The 19,089-nt window shown below is 35.8% G+C and overlaps 1 protein-coding gene across 6 annotated transcripts in view; it reads right to left on the reverse strand.

The window, feature by feature from the left end:
* REV3L (REV3 like, DNA directed polymerase zeta catalytic subunit) overlaps positions 1–19,089 on the reverse strand; it is a 186,639-nt gene that overhangs the window by 42,901 nt on the left and 124,649 nt on the right. For all 6 annotated transcript variants that reach the window (XM_032156767.2, XM_032156758.2, XM_032156806.2 and 3 more), the window contains 5 exons: positions 16,327–16,519; positions 14,517–14,628; positions 9,201–9,316; positions 6,753–6,871; positions 1,463–1,581 (listed from right to left, as the gene is read on the reverse strand). In XM_032156767.2, coding sequence (XP_032012658.1) covers positions 1,463–1,581; positions 6,753–6,871; positions 9,201–9,316; positions 14,517–14,628; positions 16,327–16,519 — 659 coding nt within the window. The remainder of the gene's footprint in view (positions 1–1,462; positions 1,582–6,752; positions 6,872–9,200; positions 9,317–14,516; positions 14,629–16,326; positions 16,520–19,089) is intronic.

Raw genomic sequence — 19,089 nt, forward strand, 5'->3', positions numbered from 1 at the left:
GGTGAAACCCTGTCTCTACTAAAAACGCAAAAAATTAGCCGGACGTGGTGGTGGGTGCCTGTAGTCCCAGGTACTTGGGAGGCTGAGGCAGGAGAACGGTGTAAACCCGGGAGGCGGAGCTTGCAGTGAGCAGAGATTGTGACACTGCACTCCAGCCTCAGTGACAGAGCGAGACTCTGTCTCAAAAAAAGAAAAAAAAAGAAAAAAAAAAAAAGAACAGGAAGATCCAAAGACTGAGGTTAGACAGGAGAACTGAGAAACTCCCCCTATCTCCACTATAAACCTTGCAGAGAGTAATAAGCAACATCGGTCAATCACTCATTAAATCTGACTTTGGAAAGAAAATGAATCACAAATACTGGAAAAATGAGAGTAACTGTTGACTTCTCATCAGCAAAAAGAGAGGCTGGAAGAAAAGGGAACAAGATCTTTAGAGTGGTGAAAGAAAAAAATGCAACTGAGACTGAGAAATTATCCTTCAAAAATAAGGGTGAAATAAAGACATCTTCATATAAACAAGGGCTAAGATAATTTTTTGCCGACAGACTTGCCAAAGAAAACAGATTAACAGTTTCTTAAAATGTTAACACACAACAGCCATATGACCCAGTAATTCTACTCCTAAGAGATATGAACATGTATGTTCACACGATGACTCGTATGCAAATCTTTATTGCAGTTTTATTCATAATGCCTCAAACTAGAAACAACCCAAATGTCCATCAACAGGTGGGTGGGTAAGTTATATTCATATAATTGAATGCTATTTAATAATAAGAATGAACAAACTATTTATGCAACAGAAATACATACTATGTTTTCTGAGTTTCCTCAAAGCCAAAGTAGATTATGAATATTTCCATTAATATGAAGTTCCAGAATTGGCAAAACTAATCTACAGTAATAGAAATCCAATTAGTAATTATCTAGATGATTAGGGGATGGGTAGGCTGACTGCAAAGCTGTAGAACGGAATCTTCTGGGTGTGAGATATGCTCCTTATCTTGATTGGAGTAATGATTACAAGATAAATGCATTTTTCAAAGTCATTGAACAATACACTTTATTTATTTATATATTTTTTGAGACACAGTCTCACTCTGTCACCCAGGCTGGAGTGCAGTAGCACGATCTCGGCTCACTGCAACCTCTGCCTCCCGGGTTCAAGTGATTCTCCTGCCTTAGCCTCCTGAGTAGCTGGGATTACAGGCATGCATCACCACACCTGGCCAATTTTTTGTATTTTTAGTAGAGAGGGGGTTCCACCATGTTGGCCAGGCTGATCTCGAACTCCTGATGTCAGGTGATGTGCCCGCCTTGACCTCCCAACGTGCTAGGATTACAGGCATAAGCCACCACAACTGGCCTGAACAATACACTTTAAATGTATGCATTTTATTACATATAAATTACATCTCAATGATGATTTTATATTATCTTCTTCAGAGTTATAAAACAGTACCTGTATAGATCTGTCTTGTTATCAAACCAATCTGACAAGACTCGGAAGGTAAAGAGAGGAAAACGCTGATGAAGAACATGAAAGCTCACATTTTCAAAGGTGTAGTTAGTTAGAGCCACCTAAAAAAAAAGGCAAGACACCATTATAATAATGCTTACATTTATGTAGCAAATTTGGTTCTAAAAGATACCAATATCACTTTAAACTTTTCATAGTAGATATTAAAGCTACTTGTAAAACTGATGTGTGGTACAACTGAATCATAATTCAAAACTATGTAGAGCCTACTGCACAGAAATGTTCATAACAAATTGGAAAATTATTTAATTACAGAAAGCAGACCTGATGAGATTCAACTTGGCCATATAATACTTATTTTAAGAGATTCTAGTTCTTACCATTTTTATACTCTATGATAATATACATATTGATAGACAGAAGTATTGTCAAGCAAATTAATTTTTTGTTCTTTCCATACTTACTTTTTGGTTCTTGATGACATGCTGATTAATGGGATTCCACAGATTTGAGGATGAGTTACCTAGTTAAAGGCAGGCATTCTCCTCCCAATAATTACATTAGTTACTAGACCCCACTACACAGGCATTATAGAGCCACTCAATTTCATTCCAAAAGCAAAATATTAAAATGTCAGAAATGTCTCCCCATGTTCAAAATATATAAGTGAAAGCAGTGTTAATGGGTAAAGGATCCTGTAAAAGGGCCCATATTAATAAGTATGTACTTCCAGCTAGATGATTTCTCTGAAATATCTATAAGACAAAAGCAATCTAGACAATGGCAGGTATTTCAATGCAAAATGGAGATTAAGGAACCAGTAGTCCCCATTCTTAGGTCAGTTTGGGATTCTGAGAAATAGTTCAAACAGCACTTCACATTTGTATATTACATTATAATTTTAAATTATTTTCTTTTCCACTCTTGTGATCCAGGAGGTACAAAATAGGGATTGAATGTTAATCTTATCTCAGTGCAGTGACCCAAATTGGTCTTACTTTATCTACAATTTCTGTCAATCTTCAGAACAATGGCACTTACAATGCAGCATACTTCACAGTGTATGTACTTGTGTATGTATACATATACACAGATGCCCCTCATAGGTTGTAAAAAGGTAGAGAGCAATAGAATGAGGAAAAGGCCACAAGATTAAATGAAGAAGGATTATAAAATCACTAAAAGAATGAAAACTCATATTGAAAGCAGTAAATAGCAGAATAGTTCTACTAAAAGTCAAGTTAGGAATATGGAAATGTCTCAGCATGCAGATAAAGAGGATGAAAAGATGAAAATGAGAAGAGGGAAGATATGGGGAACAGAGAACAGAATGTTAATACATAATTAGGTTCCTAAAGGAAAGCCTAACATGGAGACAGGAGCAATAATCAAAGATATAATTAGCTGGACCTTAGATTTCTCTTCTGCAGTACTAAATTCCAGAGGTGAATGGCACTATATCTACTTGAATTTTAAAGGAAAAAGACTACTGTGATTTTATATGCAGTAAGTGTAATAATTATGTGGGAAGAAAATAAAGATACTCCTTGACTCCTTGCACTCCTCTTCTCTAATGATTTTGTCCTCCATCCTACCTAAGCTACCCACTCCCATAATCATACCCCAGGATCTATCAATAGCTGTACTACCTCCAAAATCTCATGCATCCCATTCTCTGACCATCATCTCCTGTGCTTCCAGCTTACTCCCCTTGGTGCTCTCACCTCTCTGCTCCTTATTTAATTTCATAGCCAATCATGGTAATCATTCCCCTGCATGTACCCTTCATTCCCTTGTCCCTTTCCTGCTGCTGCTTTTTTTTTTTTTTTTTTAAAGCAAATCCATAACCCTTTGTGAGTGATGGTTAAATCTAACTTGCACCTGTGAATTTGAACATAGCTGGTGGGTATCACTTTAATTTCCTAACCCAAATCTCAAATGGGCTCTTAATGTGGCCCAGTGTTTATATTTTCTCTCAAATTCTCCTAATAATCATTTCAAACTCATCTCTCCTCAAACCCCAAAAGCCTCTCCACAATTCTCAGTTTCAGCTAAGAACAGTAATTCCTATTTTACTGAGAAAATGAATCACAAGAGAACTTCCACAGATTCTCACTGCCATATCTCTACCTACCAACATCCACACCCATATATTCTGCCTTCCTGTCTGTTACTATACTCTTAGTTTATCTAAACCCAGGCCCCTCAACCAGTGCACCAAAGATGGCATTCAGTAAATATTTGTTGAACTGAATCAAGTCTGTTTCCAACCCACTTGGCAAATTCTTGAAAAGCCTAGATTGAGTTGACATCCAGAAGGCCTCTAAGTATAATTGTCTGGGGAAGAGCCATTTATTGTCATTTAAGCAGTCAACAAATATCTAATAAGCATTACTATTTAAGAGGTATTTTGCTTGTCACTACGAATTCAAAGTCCATAAGGAAACTGCAGGAGTTCTATGTTCCAAGTAGGAGAAAGAAATCTAGTACTTGTATATTAAAAAACAAACAAAATTTATTATTACTATTATTTTAACAGATGGGGTCCTGCTTTATCTCCCAGGCTATTCACAGGCATAATAAAACAGTGCACTGCAGCCTTGAATTCCTGGCCTCAAAACGTCCTCCCACCTGAGTCTCCTGAGTAGCTGGGACTATATGTGTGTGCCACTGTACCCAGCTCCAAATTTTTAAAAAACAGGTTATCCAGCTCATAACTTTCTTACAGGTGTTTCCCACATTTGCATAAAGATCAGAGATATTATATATTCATCCTAAATGAGAGAAAACATTTGACCCTGAATTTTCAGTGAGGACTAGAGAAGGCCCTAAACTTTGAAAAAATATTTGTTCTCTAATTTGCAATTTTAAGCTACTAGTGAATTTGCTACTGTTGCCTTTTGGATATACAGGGTTGAAAAGACCCCTGAAACTAGGATTCAATAATTTACTTTGTGTTTATAAACTTAAAGTATGTGTTCATCTCAGGCAATATCAGACTATAGATTAAAATATATAATGAGGCCGGGGCTGTGGCTCACACCTGTAATCCCAGCACTTTGGGAGGCCGAGGTGGGTGGATCACTTGAGGTCAGGAGTTTGTGACCAGGCTGGCCAACAAGGAAAAACCCCATCTCTACTAAAAATACAAAACTTAGCCAGGTGTGGTTCAGGCACCTGTAATCCTAGCTACTCAGGAGGCTGAGACAGGAGAACTGCTTGAACCCGGGAGGCGGAGGTTGCAGTGAGCCGAGATTGCACCACTGCACTCCATCCTGGGTGACAGAGCGAGACTCTGTCTCACAAATACATAAAATAAAAATACATATATATATATATATATAATGAAATATACACACCAAATACACCACAATCTATGTATCTCTTATATCCTGTGCTGTATCACTAGAAATTACTTTAAATCCCTGGGGACTCTAACACTCTTCTATTATTTTAAGAACAATACAACAAGATAAAATCATTCTCAAGCAGAGTCATGTTGTATATTGCATACGGCAGCTTAGAAAGTCAAATGTTTTATATAAACCCAAACAGCCAAGAAGATAATAAGTATATAATAGAAAGTGTCTAATGAGAAAGTAGTTTCAAAGAGCAGAAGCAATTGAATAATTAGCTTTCTTTTAAATATAAACATTTTAGTTGACATTATCCAAAGTCCAAAGTCTAAGAATAGACCAATTTATAGTAGGTATCTTTGTTTCTGTTTTGTCTTTTTTGAGATAGGGTCTAACTCTGTCACCCGGGCTGGAGTGTGGTGGTGCAATCTCAGTTTACTGCAACCCCTGCCTTTGAGGCATAATAAAACAGTGCACTGCAGCCTTGAATTCCTGGCCTCAAAAGGTCTTCCTGCCTGAGCCTCCTGAGAAGCTGGGATTGTATGTGTGTGCCACTGGCTCTCAGGATCAAGTGATCCTCCCACCTCAGCCTTCCAAGTAGCTGCTGCCTGGCTACACACTAGGCACATGCTACCATACATGGCTAACTCGTATTTTTTGGTAGAGACGGGGTTTTGCCGTGTTGCCCAGGCTACTCTCAAACTCCTGGGCTCAAGTGATCCACCCTCCTTGGCCTCCCCAAGTGCTGGGATTACAGGTATGAGCCACCATGCCCAACCTAATTGTTTTTTTATTTTTTATTTTTAATACAGACAAGGTCTCGCTATGTTACCCAGGATGGTCTTGATTGAACTCCTGGCCTCAAGCTATCCCCTCCTGCCTCGGCCTCCCAAAGAGTTGGCATTAGAGGTGTGAGCCACCATGTATGGCTTTTTTACATTTCAAATAAGAGAAATTGGGTAACTTCAAGGATGCAAATATTACCCAGGAAAATCCTATGATCTTATTTTTTTTGTGTGAAATAATTCTTTTTCTAAGTGAATACAAATTAATGGGATAGTTCATTGAAATTACTCTACTAAAAATCCTTATCTGAGCTCCCAAAGCCTTAATTATTAACTATTTCAAAGTACTGTCTCTTTAATTTATCTTATTAATCTGATCCAGTATTTAAATATACTTCATTTGAGAAGCTCCTTCCTATTTCTAGACTAAATTTTTCTTACTATGATAAATCAACAAGGCCAAGCTGAATTCCTCTGGCCTTAAGTGCAAAAATGATTTCAGTGAAAAAATATGGTGAAATTAGACAATATTCAACATGTACAACACAATATTTTATTTTATTTTATTTTATTTTATTTTGAGACAGGGTCTTGCTCTGTCACCCAGGCTTGAGTGCAGTGGCACAATCACGGCTCACCGCAACCTCGGCTGCCTGAGCCCAAGTGATTCCCCCACCTCAGCCTCCCAAGTAGCTGGGACCACAGGCATGAGCCTCTACATCCAGCTAATTTTTTTTAGCTATTATTTGTAGAGACAGGGTTTTGCCATGTTGCTCAGGCTGGTCTGGAACTCCTCGGCTCAAGGGATGCCCCTGCCTGGGCCTCCCAAAGTGCTGAGATTACAAGTGTGAGCACTGCACCTGGCTCCAACATTTTATTATAGCTATAGACCTTTTTAGTTATTGCTACCTTAGACACAAAGAAAAAAAATAAAACTCACTTAAAACATTAAAGTCTAATACCTCTGTAGTTTTGCATTTTAGAAAGTACTATTTTAACTCTACTTAAGTATAATAGTAATTGACAAATGCATAAGCTATATAATAAATTTTACTAATACTCTATAATGATTAAATCATTACATTGACCGAATATCTTATTTCCAAACAACATTTTGGATAAATCACCTACCTCGTTTCTCATGATTCTCCAAAGATTTAGTGTAATTCGGCCAACAATATTTATCTCACTCATTGTATATGATCCATACTCATCTCTTTCAGCTGCAAATCTGTTCTCAATTTTGTCATCTATAGAAATGAAAACAGACTGTATCAGGGCTCACAGAAAACAAACTTTCAATAAAATTATGCCAGGGAAAATGAGAATAAACATTAAGGATGAATATTAAAGATGAAATATAATTTACAATGTATGACAAAATTTTGTGAAATAAATATACCTGAAGTCTCTCCCTCCCTCCTCTCCTTTCTATATTTAAATAAGAAACACTTTTTTCATTAAATTTGGTAATTTTTGGCACTAACTTTTTTTGTTTGTTTTTTATGTTGCCCAGGTTGAGTGCAGTGGCTAGCCACAGGTGTAATCATAGCACACTGCAGCCTCAAACTCCTGGTCACAAGCAACCCGCCTGCCTCAGCTGCTCGAATAGCTGGGACTACAGGTGCCTGATGCTACCTTTATAAACACCTAATGCTAACGTTTCTTTGGTTTTAGCATGAGAAAGATCCACAGTTAGTACAGTAATTTCTTGGAAAAAAAACTAGTTCAATTTTTAACCTAAACGATCTCTGAAAATTTATTGACATCATGTTCATATTCAGGATGAAATTCTCTTGAATGCATATGGAGAACTAGATGAAGAGTTCCTCACAGCAAATAGTGCTGTGAGTCTAGTTTCTTAGGAGATGAATTTTACCTAGAATATAAATTAAAATGTGTCTCTCCTATGTAACAGTAGGTATATGTGAATGTTGATGATTAGAGGTTCCAGAATAATAAAAATATTTACCATATTGAATGTTTATTATGTTCTAAGAATTTTACCAACATCATTTATTTTAATACAAACATTACTTCCTTTATTTTAACACAACCACTTAAGAAGTTAGTATAATTTTCATTTTGTATTACAGAAAATTCTACTCAGAAATGTTATATCTTGCCCAAGATCTTACAGTAAGAAAACTAGTATTCTAAACTAGGATTACCTGAATCCAAAGACCATGTACAACCACTCACCCAATTCTCTTTATTTTAAAGAGATAATGTTTAAAAGTTTGTTTTTCATTTAGCAAACAATGTAACATATACTCTGGTATTGTTTTAAGTTCTTCAAAATAACCCTATGAAATAAGTTCTATTATCCCTATTTTACAGATGAATAAACTGAGGCAAGGATATTTAAAACCTATCCCAAAAAAGATGTTGAAAAAAAAAAAAGATATACCACTATTACTATCATGCAAAGGACACACAAGCTACACAAAAATTCATGCAACGAAAAGCTACACTTAAAGCATATCTGCCCCCTATTCCCTTTTTATAAGACAGAGTCTTGTTCTATTGCCCAAGCTTGGGTGCAGTGGTGTGATCATAGCTCACTGCAGCCTTGAACTCCTGGGCTCAAGCGATCGTCTCACCTCAGTCTCCTGAGTAGCTGGGACTACAGGCACACGCTATCACACCTGGCTAATTTTCTTTTTTTTTTTTTTTCGGTAGAAATGGGGTCTCACTTTGTTGCCTGGGCTAGTTTTGAACTCCAGGGCTCAAGCAAGCCTCCCACCTTGGCTTCCCAAAGTTGGGATTACAGGTGTGAGCCACTGCACCTGATCTTTTTATTCCAATTTTTTGCAAAGCTAAAAAACTTTACTGTCCTGGAATCTTCCAGCTTCAACATTTCCTAAAGTATACACTACTTTGTTTTAGTTAGACTTGTGGGAACCCTTGGGAACAAATTTATTAAAAATCCTATGTTTATAAAGAAAACATAGTTTTAAAAAGTGCATTATAAACTACAAATAATTTTGGTATGAATATTATTATTCCCTTTTCCAGTTAGAATCAAACTTTGGGGAATGGGCTTCAAAATTTCCGCAATATTTTTAGCCTGATATCCAAATAAAAATCAATGATTAGTTAACTACTAGTGTTCCTCAACCCATCCTGTCCTTCTTAACCAACAAAATGGATTTAAAAAAAAACAGAGCCAAACAATAAAATTATGGTACAACAAGTCAAAGAAATGCTATGTAGCTTCATAATAATTATGAAGACTATTTCATAATGCAGAAAAATATGTGTGGTAAGACACTAGATGAAGGAAGCATAATAAAAATGGAATATACGGTATGATTATTTAAAAACCACTACATATGTATATGAAAAGTGACTGAAAGGAAAAAACCCAACAACTATACTAACAGTATATATAGCAGTGAGACTAGAATATTTTTTATTTTAAATTTTTTCTACAATGGAATTATGCTATATCTAAAACTTACACAACTTAGTACTAAAAAATTGGGCTACAGCATAAGTACTCTTTAACATTTTGTCTTTATTTCCTTTATAATTTGCTCTGTAGTTGAATGACAAAACATTCACAATGATATATACCTGGCACCCGAGAGATCATCTGACATAAGTCAACACTTAAAGCGGCAGCCCTTTGTAAGAGGTAACCCCAGGAATGCATCTGAATCTCATATCCTAGCAGAATATCAGGATCATACCTAAAAAAGGAATTAAAAAAAGTTATATAAGTACCATACATTTGAACCTTTAACCAGAATAATTGTTTCTTCATGATATAAGGTACGAAAATAAAAACCTATGTTCTCTAACGGTTCCCAGATGGAGAAGGGATGATACAGTGGTACCTACAGAGTTTTTATACAGGAACAGATGGATGGTTAAGAGTACTTGATTTGAAGCTACTTTCTTTTCTTTTTTTTTTTTTTTTTTTTGAGATGGGGTCTCACTCTGTTGTCCAGGCTGGACTGCAGTGGCATGATGTTAGCTCACTGCAACCTCTGCTTCCCAGGTTCAAACGGTTCTCCTGCCTCAGCCTCCTGAGTAGCTGGGATTACAGGTGCCCCCCACCACGCCTGGCTAACTTTTTGTATTTTTAGTAGAGACGAGGTTTCACCATGTTGGTCAGGTTGGTCTCAGACTCCTTACCTCCAGTGATCTGCCTGCCTCAGCCTCCCAAAATGCTGGGATTATAGGCGATTTGACGCTACTTTTGTAAAGTAAACATAATTTTTACTTAGACTGTGTATTTGTTTGATACAAGTGGGAAAAGAGGCTGATGGAAATTGGGGTGGAAGGCAGGCCATTGCCACTGAAGTATATGAGTAAAAGTACAAATGAGAATATAATGTGGGCAGGGGAAGGTGAAGTGTGAGGGTGTGTGTGGGTATGGTATTTTGAAAAAGATCCCTAGGTCATTCCTGTTGCCACATCTACCCTTCTAATCTATACTGCCCTTAAACAGTTTTAATGCTGAGAAAGAAAAATGAAAATGCCTTCCTTTTCTCACTTAATTTTAGTAATGATTTAGTTCTCACATAAAATAAGGCCTAAGTAATGACAAGTTTGTCCTTTAAATTTAAAAGGATGGTGATTCAATTTAATGGAAGAATGAAATATTAATAGAGGTGGGATTAAGGTGGGGAAGGTAAACATCAGAATCTAGAAGAAAAATGTGCTCCTCGCGGTCAGAGCTTCACTGGCAAAACTGAACCGATCACCTGCGTCCAATCCAGAAGGAGCCTCTTTGTGGCTCCTCTTAGAACCTCCATGTTGTGACCACCATAGAGAAATGTTTAGCTATAAATATGAAAGTTTATTTCGAGTGGAAAATTGTGTGGGAGAGAGAGGAACTAATTATAGTTATAAGTTTTGAGAGCAAAAACTATAGTAAGTAGCTCTATCAATTAGTAGCATTATCTTGTTCTTTATAAATGCCAAAAAGCCAAGTGAAATATCACAAAAATTTAAATCGTTGAGTTTTACCTAACTACTCATGAAACACTAAATTGTGAGATGTGCAGCCTGTCCAATTTACAGCATTTAATACCCTAAGCCTCAGCCAATGTCTACAGTATTAGACTACATTAATTTACGGATATAAGCTATCTATGGCTACTCTGCAAGTCTGGCATAACAATGGATCATGACCAGATCACCAGATCTGCTTTTAGAACCAATATGTTAATATTTTATCATAATTCCATAGCTGTCTTCTAAAAATGGGTATGGAATGGCTTTTGTTTTTACCTAGTCAATAAAAACTGGAATGTCACAATAAATGTTTTCTGATTTTTAATTCTGGAGTATATCAGTGGCTGATGTCAAAAGAACTAGGTTCGAACTTCTGCAACAGCATACTTTTACATTTTCCTATTCCCTAAAGGCCCTATGAAAGTACATTCTGTAGTATAAATTTTAATATCTGGTGATCTGTTCATAATCCATTGTTATACCACAGACTTGCTAAGCAGCCTTCAAACTTGTTAGGAGAAAAAGATAATAAACATATTATTTATGTGCTTTTCTCTATACAAATAGGGTTGACATTTCTGAGAAAATGGCTTAATTTAATAAACAGCTATTGAAGCAAAGCAATAAGCAACAATAGCATGAATATCCAGAAAGGAAGTCCGGAAAGATCCCAGGGCACTCAAGGAAAGAGAAATATCCTAATACTCTTTCTGTTTAGTCTTCCAACATAACACTCAAACCCTTAACCAAATCTTTGATACCGACTTCATCTCTTTCATTAAACTCTTCTTAGTCCAAAGATAGACTATCTACTTGTCCAGTATATCTCCCTTTAAAACTAACTGTGTAATGAATGGCTACATTTGAGAATTGGGGCAGAAGTATTAAGTGACTCTGAGGATCATCAGGGGTCGCAGACTTGAAGAATTCTCATACAAACACAACAGAACCCACACAGTTGTCTGCTAAGTACTCAGAGTGGCTAGAATAGGCATTACAATATGGCCACAGTTGACCTTGATCTTAAGAATTTGGAAGATTCCTGGAGTTCCTATCACATAGTTACCTATCACATATCACAGTTACACAGTGACGACATGAAGAGGATGCCAGATGATTACACAGCCCTTCTGTTTTAAATGTTATAAAGACAGTTCTTCTAATTTCTTCATCTGAATCTCATTTATGCAACATTTTATTATTGCAAGACTTATTCCAGTCAGCTATTTGCTCTGTTGTGGCAACTAAGGGAGTTGGCTACGTACACTTTTTTTTAAAAAAAAATAATGTATTGAAAATAACTTTGTCTCAAATAAAAAGTTGTCTATTTTTATAAACTGCTACAGCTCAGAAATGACTGTTGAAAAAAGTTACCCTGTACTTCTCTTCTTAGATTTATTTCACAGATTTTGTCCCTTTAGAAGAATTGTAAAGTTGTTTCAGGTATTTTTTCAGATATATTACATATATTTATTTTTTGACCTGGAGGATGTTTAGTCTTAAGAGACTCTTTTAAAGCTGAAAAAACACCTGTTTTCAAGTTCAAAAGCCAAAGGATTCCATTTTTCTTCTCTACAAACATTTGGAGACAATAACAAGGTCTTGATGACTTGTTCTTCAATTTCTAGTGGGTTTTATTCATTCTATCAGGTTTCTGAAACTTACAGAAAGAATAAGGTTGGGTAGATGGGATTAGTGGTAAAAACAACCCAAAACTGTGGATAAAATAGAAGCAGAAGAAATAGGAAAATGGTTTCATTTGCTTAGGTAGAAAAAAGCTGCTTCACAGTTAGTATTTTAAGTAACTCACTATCATCTACACACATGACAGATAAGGGTACTCTAGTAGAGGCAAGGGGCACGGAGGGGAAGGAATCATCTTGAAAAAGAATTCTGAGGTTAAATGGATATGACATAATATAAATGTAATAGTATTTAGGGAAGAGGAAAAGGGAAGAATCATTGTTATTTTTAAGTTAGGGAGACCGGGCAAAGTAAAGTTAATAGTCCAAGGAAATATAGAAAGAGGAAAATGATTGTGACAAGATTATAGATTAGGTTTTACTTGTTTAATATCACTTTATATTACTTTTTGTGTTTGTCACTTGAAGTCAATATTAAAAATGGAAAAATAAAGATGTATTTTATTCATTTTTATAGTTAGTATCTAGCACTGCCCCTTACACACAGTTAACATTTATGTACTCACTATGTGCCAGACATGAGTTTAAGAGTTCTATGTGCATTATCTACCCATTTTACAGATTAGGAAAACAAAGCTGAGAGAGTTAAGCAACTTATTCAAGACAGAAACACAGGGCTGGCTCACTCCAAAGGCTGTGCTGAGTAGGTACACAACAAATAGGGTGAAAGAATGAAATAATCAATCTTTTTGCAGGGTTGTTTGGACTAATATATAAAGAACACTATAGAATTGAAAAGTTGACATTTAAGCATTTTTCTTTTTATGACAGTTTTGTTTACCCCATTTTCCTTAATTACTAGTACATTTCATTTTATGGACATTTAAGAAAGTTATTATACTTGCAAATGGCTAACAAAATTCTCAATGTTGGCAGGTAATCCTATCGTTGGGAATATACCTAACAAGGAAAAGGCAAGCATACAAGCCCAGGGACATTACTGGACATGTGCTGGTATACAAAATAGTATTGACTGAAACTCTTACATATTTCTTTTTCTGAGTTGCTTGCAGAAATAAAAGAAGTGTGGATACTGAAAGCATCTGACATGTTGATGACAACCTCTGTGAGAAGATAAAAGGTAGGACTGACAATGACAAGACTCAAATAGATGGGAATCTATCTAGTCACCAGTGCTATAAATAGTAAAAATACTTTTTTTCCTTCATAGAGTCGTGGGTAGTAGCATACTACTTTTGATGCTCTGTCATTTAATTTTGTTTTGTAGAAAACACGTTTTGGTTTTCTAATTCTCAGAATGGGATTCAATCTGATAACAAGTCTGTAGAACATCATCTTAATCTTTCATGTAGAATACTGATTGTTTTTATAGGATGAAGTTCAACTATATAAGCAAAACAAAAAAGGGTGAGTATAACAACATGCTCATGGACAGCTTTTATCTGTACATCAGGATCCAAAGAATGTTTTCTATCTTGCTTTAGGCATCTAAAACCCTAAACCTAGCAATGGGCAGAATCCTTAAGTTTCTACAAAGTGAAGCATTTAATAAGAGAGTCCATGGCTACCAAGAGCTACACTCTTGAGAAAATGCAAATGATCCACTTAATGATTTTATTTTTAAATTAAAATATTTTTGTTAAAAATTTTTTTTCATAAACTTGGACAAGATTCTACTATCAATCTGAGGACCAACTACCAAATGGTCAAAAGACATTTTTTAAGGAGCTCTGTGCACAAGAGTATGTAATAGATAGTCCTACATTTATGAACAGATAAGTTTATACACAGAATGCATCCCAAAGCTTTTTGAAAATACTGGCTTGTTTGGAACTCAGAAAACTTTAAGAAAGAAAAAACAAACCAAAAAAAGGTACTGAAATGGTGGCTGGCTCCCAAGGTAGAAACCTAGTTAATGAATAACACAATGGAACTTTATACAGTTCTCCATTATTTCAGCACCACAGAAAAACCAACCTCAAGTACAACTGGGAAGTTAGTTAGAGGCTAAACAAATATTTGTCTTTCACTGGCCCCTCAATCTTGTGAACAGAACACTGCTTTTCCTATCCCTTGTCTGATGAAAATAGTGATGGTGGTGGGAGGTGAGTATAAAGTCTTTCCAAGAGTAACTCTGCTTTCAAGGGTCATAGGAAGGGATTCGCTTTCTTCCTATCTTTACTTTTATCTTCACTATTACCTGCAATAGCATGAAACGACTCTCTGAATAAAAACTGGAAAAATCAGATATACAAAACAATACCTCTTTATTATATTTGCAATTTCATGAAAAAGTGCCTTCTCATCAGCAGCATAGGTGACTTCGAGTCCTGTAATTCCAGATCTAATAAGTAATGGAGTCTGATATCTGATATCTAAAAAATAAACAAAATGTCTATTATATATAACATTATATAATAATATACCTTCATAATATAAAAGTAATATTATCCCTTACTTTTAAGTAAAATTGTACTACTGAAATATTTCAAATTAAGAAAACATCCCCCCAAGTAAAAACATAACTAACCCAATGTCTTTAAAAAACTCTCAAAAGATTTTTTAGTTTAATATACAACTGAAAATTCAAATTTTGTATTTTCAGCTATTCTTCTGAAAAGGCTGCATTCACAAAATTCCCTACAAAATGATATATCACTGGCTGGGTGCGGTGGCTCACGCCTGTAATCCTAGCACTTTGGGAGGCAGAGGCGGGCGGATCAGGAGGTCAGGAGATCAAGACCATCCTGGTTAACATGGTGAAACCCCGTCTCTACCAAAAAATACAAAAAATTAGCCAGGCATAGTAGCGTGCGCCTGTAGTCCCAGCTACTTGGGAGGCTGAGGCAGGAGAATGGCGTGAATCCGGGAGGCAGGGCTTGCAGTGAGTGGAGATCGCGCCACTGCACTCCAACCTGGGCAACAGAGAGAGACTCCATCTCAAAATAAATAAATAATAAATAAATAACATATCTCTTGTGAAGAAACTGTATTACTTTGTTTCTGTCTTTACTCTTCCTAGCAGGAGAGCTTTGCTTAGCACAGGACATTTTAATCTCTGGTATGATGAAAATGCTTAACCACCACCTCTGTAGGAAAAAAAAGAAAGCCTTAATTTGTAGTGCTGGCCTATTTCATGATGTAAGGACCCCTCCCCCACCCTATGACTGATTTCCAACTGCCAAAGTGACAGCAAATAGTTTGAAAAATTCATGAAAATCCAAGAACTGGCTTGTGAGCTGGTATGTGTCAGCTCAAGCACATCACTGAATAAATTGCAAATTCTTAATATGGTTGTATTCTGTGCTAAGACTTCCTCCTCAGTGGACTGAATTCACTTGTAATGGTGACCACTGAAAGCTGCAGAGGGACAGTAGGTATTTTATAAAATGCCTTATATGGCATTCTATATGAAGAACCTCTGAACCAGAAGTATATTATTTAGAAAGAAAGATAAAGAGATATAAGCAAAGTAAGAATATATCTTAAAAGTATCTTATGAACCATTAACTTATAGTGGTAAGATAAACCCTCTATCAGCAGGAAAATACCTGCATATGCATACATAAGGAAGACTGTGCACCTAATCTAGGGATACATAATAATGTGGACTCTGTATTAGTAATAAGTATTTTTATAAAATAATACTTAGAACAAATTATATAAGCTAATTATAAATATTGAGATATTTATATTGCATTGCTTCTGACTTAAAAAATAAATAAATAAATGGGGTCTTGCTATGTTACCCAGGCTGGAGTGCAGTGGCTATTTACAGGCACAATCATAGTGCACTACAGCCCCAAACTCCTGAGCTCGAGCAATCCTGTTGCCCAGCCTCCCAGGTAGCTGGGACTATAGGCAGGCACCACTGTGCCTGGCTGTTTCTGACTAATTCAAGTAAGAATAATAAATCTAGGACAAAGTTATACACAATCTCCTACCCCCCCTCAGCAAACATTTTAGAAAAGAGTCATCATGCTTGCTTAGATTAGATCTTCAGCACAGGAATTCCCCATTAAAAGGTTCATCCTAGAGTGGGCAGGTATATCATTAATAAAAACGGACAATACCTTGACTGAAAACTGTCTTGTCTTTATCAATCACTATTACACCTGTGAGTTCTGTTTTTTCTGTATCTGGCAGTGGAGTGTCAGATGAGATGCAGTAGAACAGAGCACAGATTGGGTCAAATTCAGGATCCGGTTCTAAGTCTCGTCTAGTTCGAGCATGCAACTCCACACTGATTAGGGTAAGATTTTGTATCTATAAAAGCAAATAAATACTATGTTTTTAAAACATTTTTTAAAGACATGCTCAAAGAAGTATGTAAGGCTCTAGGGAAATATGTATGTAAGATTACAGAAAAAATGGACATAAAGGACAAAGTCACAGCTCAGCACTCCATAGAATAAAATGAAAGATTTTTAATCCCAAGATTAGATTAAATCAATTCATGATGTTATTTCAGAAAATCTGCTCTCAATGACAATATTTAGACTATTTTTCTCAAATATATGCAGGATCTCTCAATTCCTGTTTGAGAAGGAGAATGACTAGTCCAAGTAGTTATACATTGAAACCAAAGTCTGTCACGTTTACTCTTCATGTAGTTAGCTAAACTATATAGTTTTACCTGTAGTTTAAAATAAAAAGAGAGCTTTTTTAAAATTCAAATTTCCTACCAATTAATTCACTACTACTTGAGGGCTACTTAAAAAGACTTTTGCATACACTAGGCATATTTTTAATTATAGTTTTTCCTGGAAAAAAAAAAAAAAGAACTGTTATGGTATCAACTACACAACAGCCAGATTTTTACCCATGCACATTTTCTCTTTAAAATGTAATACAAAAAATGTTAATATTTGCTTTTCATGCTTATTTTTCTATGCCAATATAAACTTTTAACTGTAATTCTTAGTTTTCTTTCTAAAATCAAGACAGAGTAAATAAGAAAAACAAAATATAGGTTGAATTCATGATTATAGCTAGAATTATACCTCATCTTTTTATCATGTACATGTACCTGACAATGGAAAACAGATAATTGTTTCAATATTGTTAATTATTCAGATCATATAAATTTAACAAAGGATTTGTGTTTTGTATTTATCTTGCATGCAAACTGTTGAAGAAATATAAATTCAAGTCTCTCACTAGTGACAGGAGTAGAATTTGGTAAATCTCTGTCAAAATTAAAATCCATTGATGTGGCAATCCTACTCCTGAAAATTTATCCTAGAGGTAGATACACTCATACATGTAGACAAAATATACACACAAGGATGTTTACTTGAGAATACCAAAGACTGGAAAAAAACTAAAAGTTTACTTGTTGGGGACAGGTTACATAAATTATGTGGTATCCATAAAGGATACACACAATGGAATATTCTGTAACCTTTAACATTTTCAAGGGAATGAGGCAGATCTATATGTCCTGATATAAAAAGATCACTATAATACACTGATACATGGAACCAGTAAATATAGTAAACTTCTATACATGAAAAAATGGAAGTACATGCATAGAAAATTTCTGAAAAGCGACATAAAAATGTAGACATAGTTATTGCTTTGGGGGAAAGAAACTGCTAGCCTAAAGTAGGAGGGAAGCTTACTTTTCATTGCAAATTTTTTTGTCCTGATTGAGTATTTTTGGTATATATACTATTGCATGTGCTCATTGTAAATTTGTTAAATTTTTTTTTTTTTTTTTTAGAGACAGGGTCTCTCTCTGTTGCCCAGGCTGGAATGCCGTGGTGTGATCACAGCTCACTGCAGCCCTGAACTCCTGGGCTCAAGTGATCCACTTACTTCAGCTTTCTTACTAGCTGGGACTATAGGTACATATTACCATGCCTGGCTAATTTATAAAACCTTCTGTAGAGATGGGGCCTATGTTGCTCAGGCTGGTCTCAAACTTCTGGCCTCAAGCAATCCTCCTGCCTCGACCTCCCAAAGTGCTAGGATTACAGGTGTGAGCCACCGTGCCTGGCCACTAAGTACTTTTTAAAATATAAAGAACATCAATCATGCATGTATAAGGCATAATAATAAAACAAATACAAATCTACCACTCTCCTCAGAAACATATACTGCTGTTTCTACTTTAAAATATTAGTATTAAAAAAAATCAAACCACATGAAATGGAGAGCTAAGGGAAAAAAACTTTTACTTTTAAATGCATACTCTTCAGAACTTAATTTTAACAATAAGCATGCATTAATTTAGTAAATAAAAAATTTTTAAATGGAAAACTCCTCCCACAAACCCAAATAAAACAAAACAACCAGTTTCATTAGAAAGGGATGAACATGTAAGGCCGGGCACGGTGGCTTACGCCTGTAATCCCAGCACTTTGGGAGGCTGAGGCAGGTGGATCACCTGAGGTCAGGAGTTCGAGACCAGTCTGGCAAATGTAGCGAAACCCCGTCTCTACTAAAAATACAAAAATTAGCCGGGTGTAGTGACGCATGCCTGTAATTCCAGCTGAGGCAGGAGAACTGCTTGAATCTGGGAGGCGGAGGTTGCAGTGAGCTGAGATTGTGCCATTGCATTCTAGCCTGGGTGACAGAGTGAGCCTATGTCTCAAACAAAAAAAAACAAAAAACAAAAAAAAAAAAGAAAAGGATGAACATATGAAAAGACATGAAGACTGAAAACAATTTTAGGTTAAAAGGGTCTTAGAGGTTGATTTTTGTTTACTAGATCAAATTTTCACAGTCAAAATTTGCATTTCTATTCCTTGATAACAAAATGCATTACTGTGCTTACAGGGTATTTTTTTTTAAAGCAAACTATATAAAGACATGGCTTGAAAGATTTAGTG

This window comes from Hylobates moloch, unplaced genomic scaffold (genome assembly GCF_009828535.3).
Source record: "Hylobates moloch isolate HMO894 unplaced genomic scaffold, HMol_V3 SCAFFOLD_2, whole genome shotgun sequence".
NCBI lineage: Eukaryota > Metazoa > Chordata > Mammalia > Primates > Hylobatidae > Hylobates > Hylobates moloch.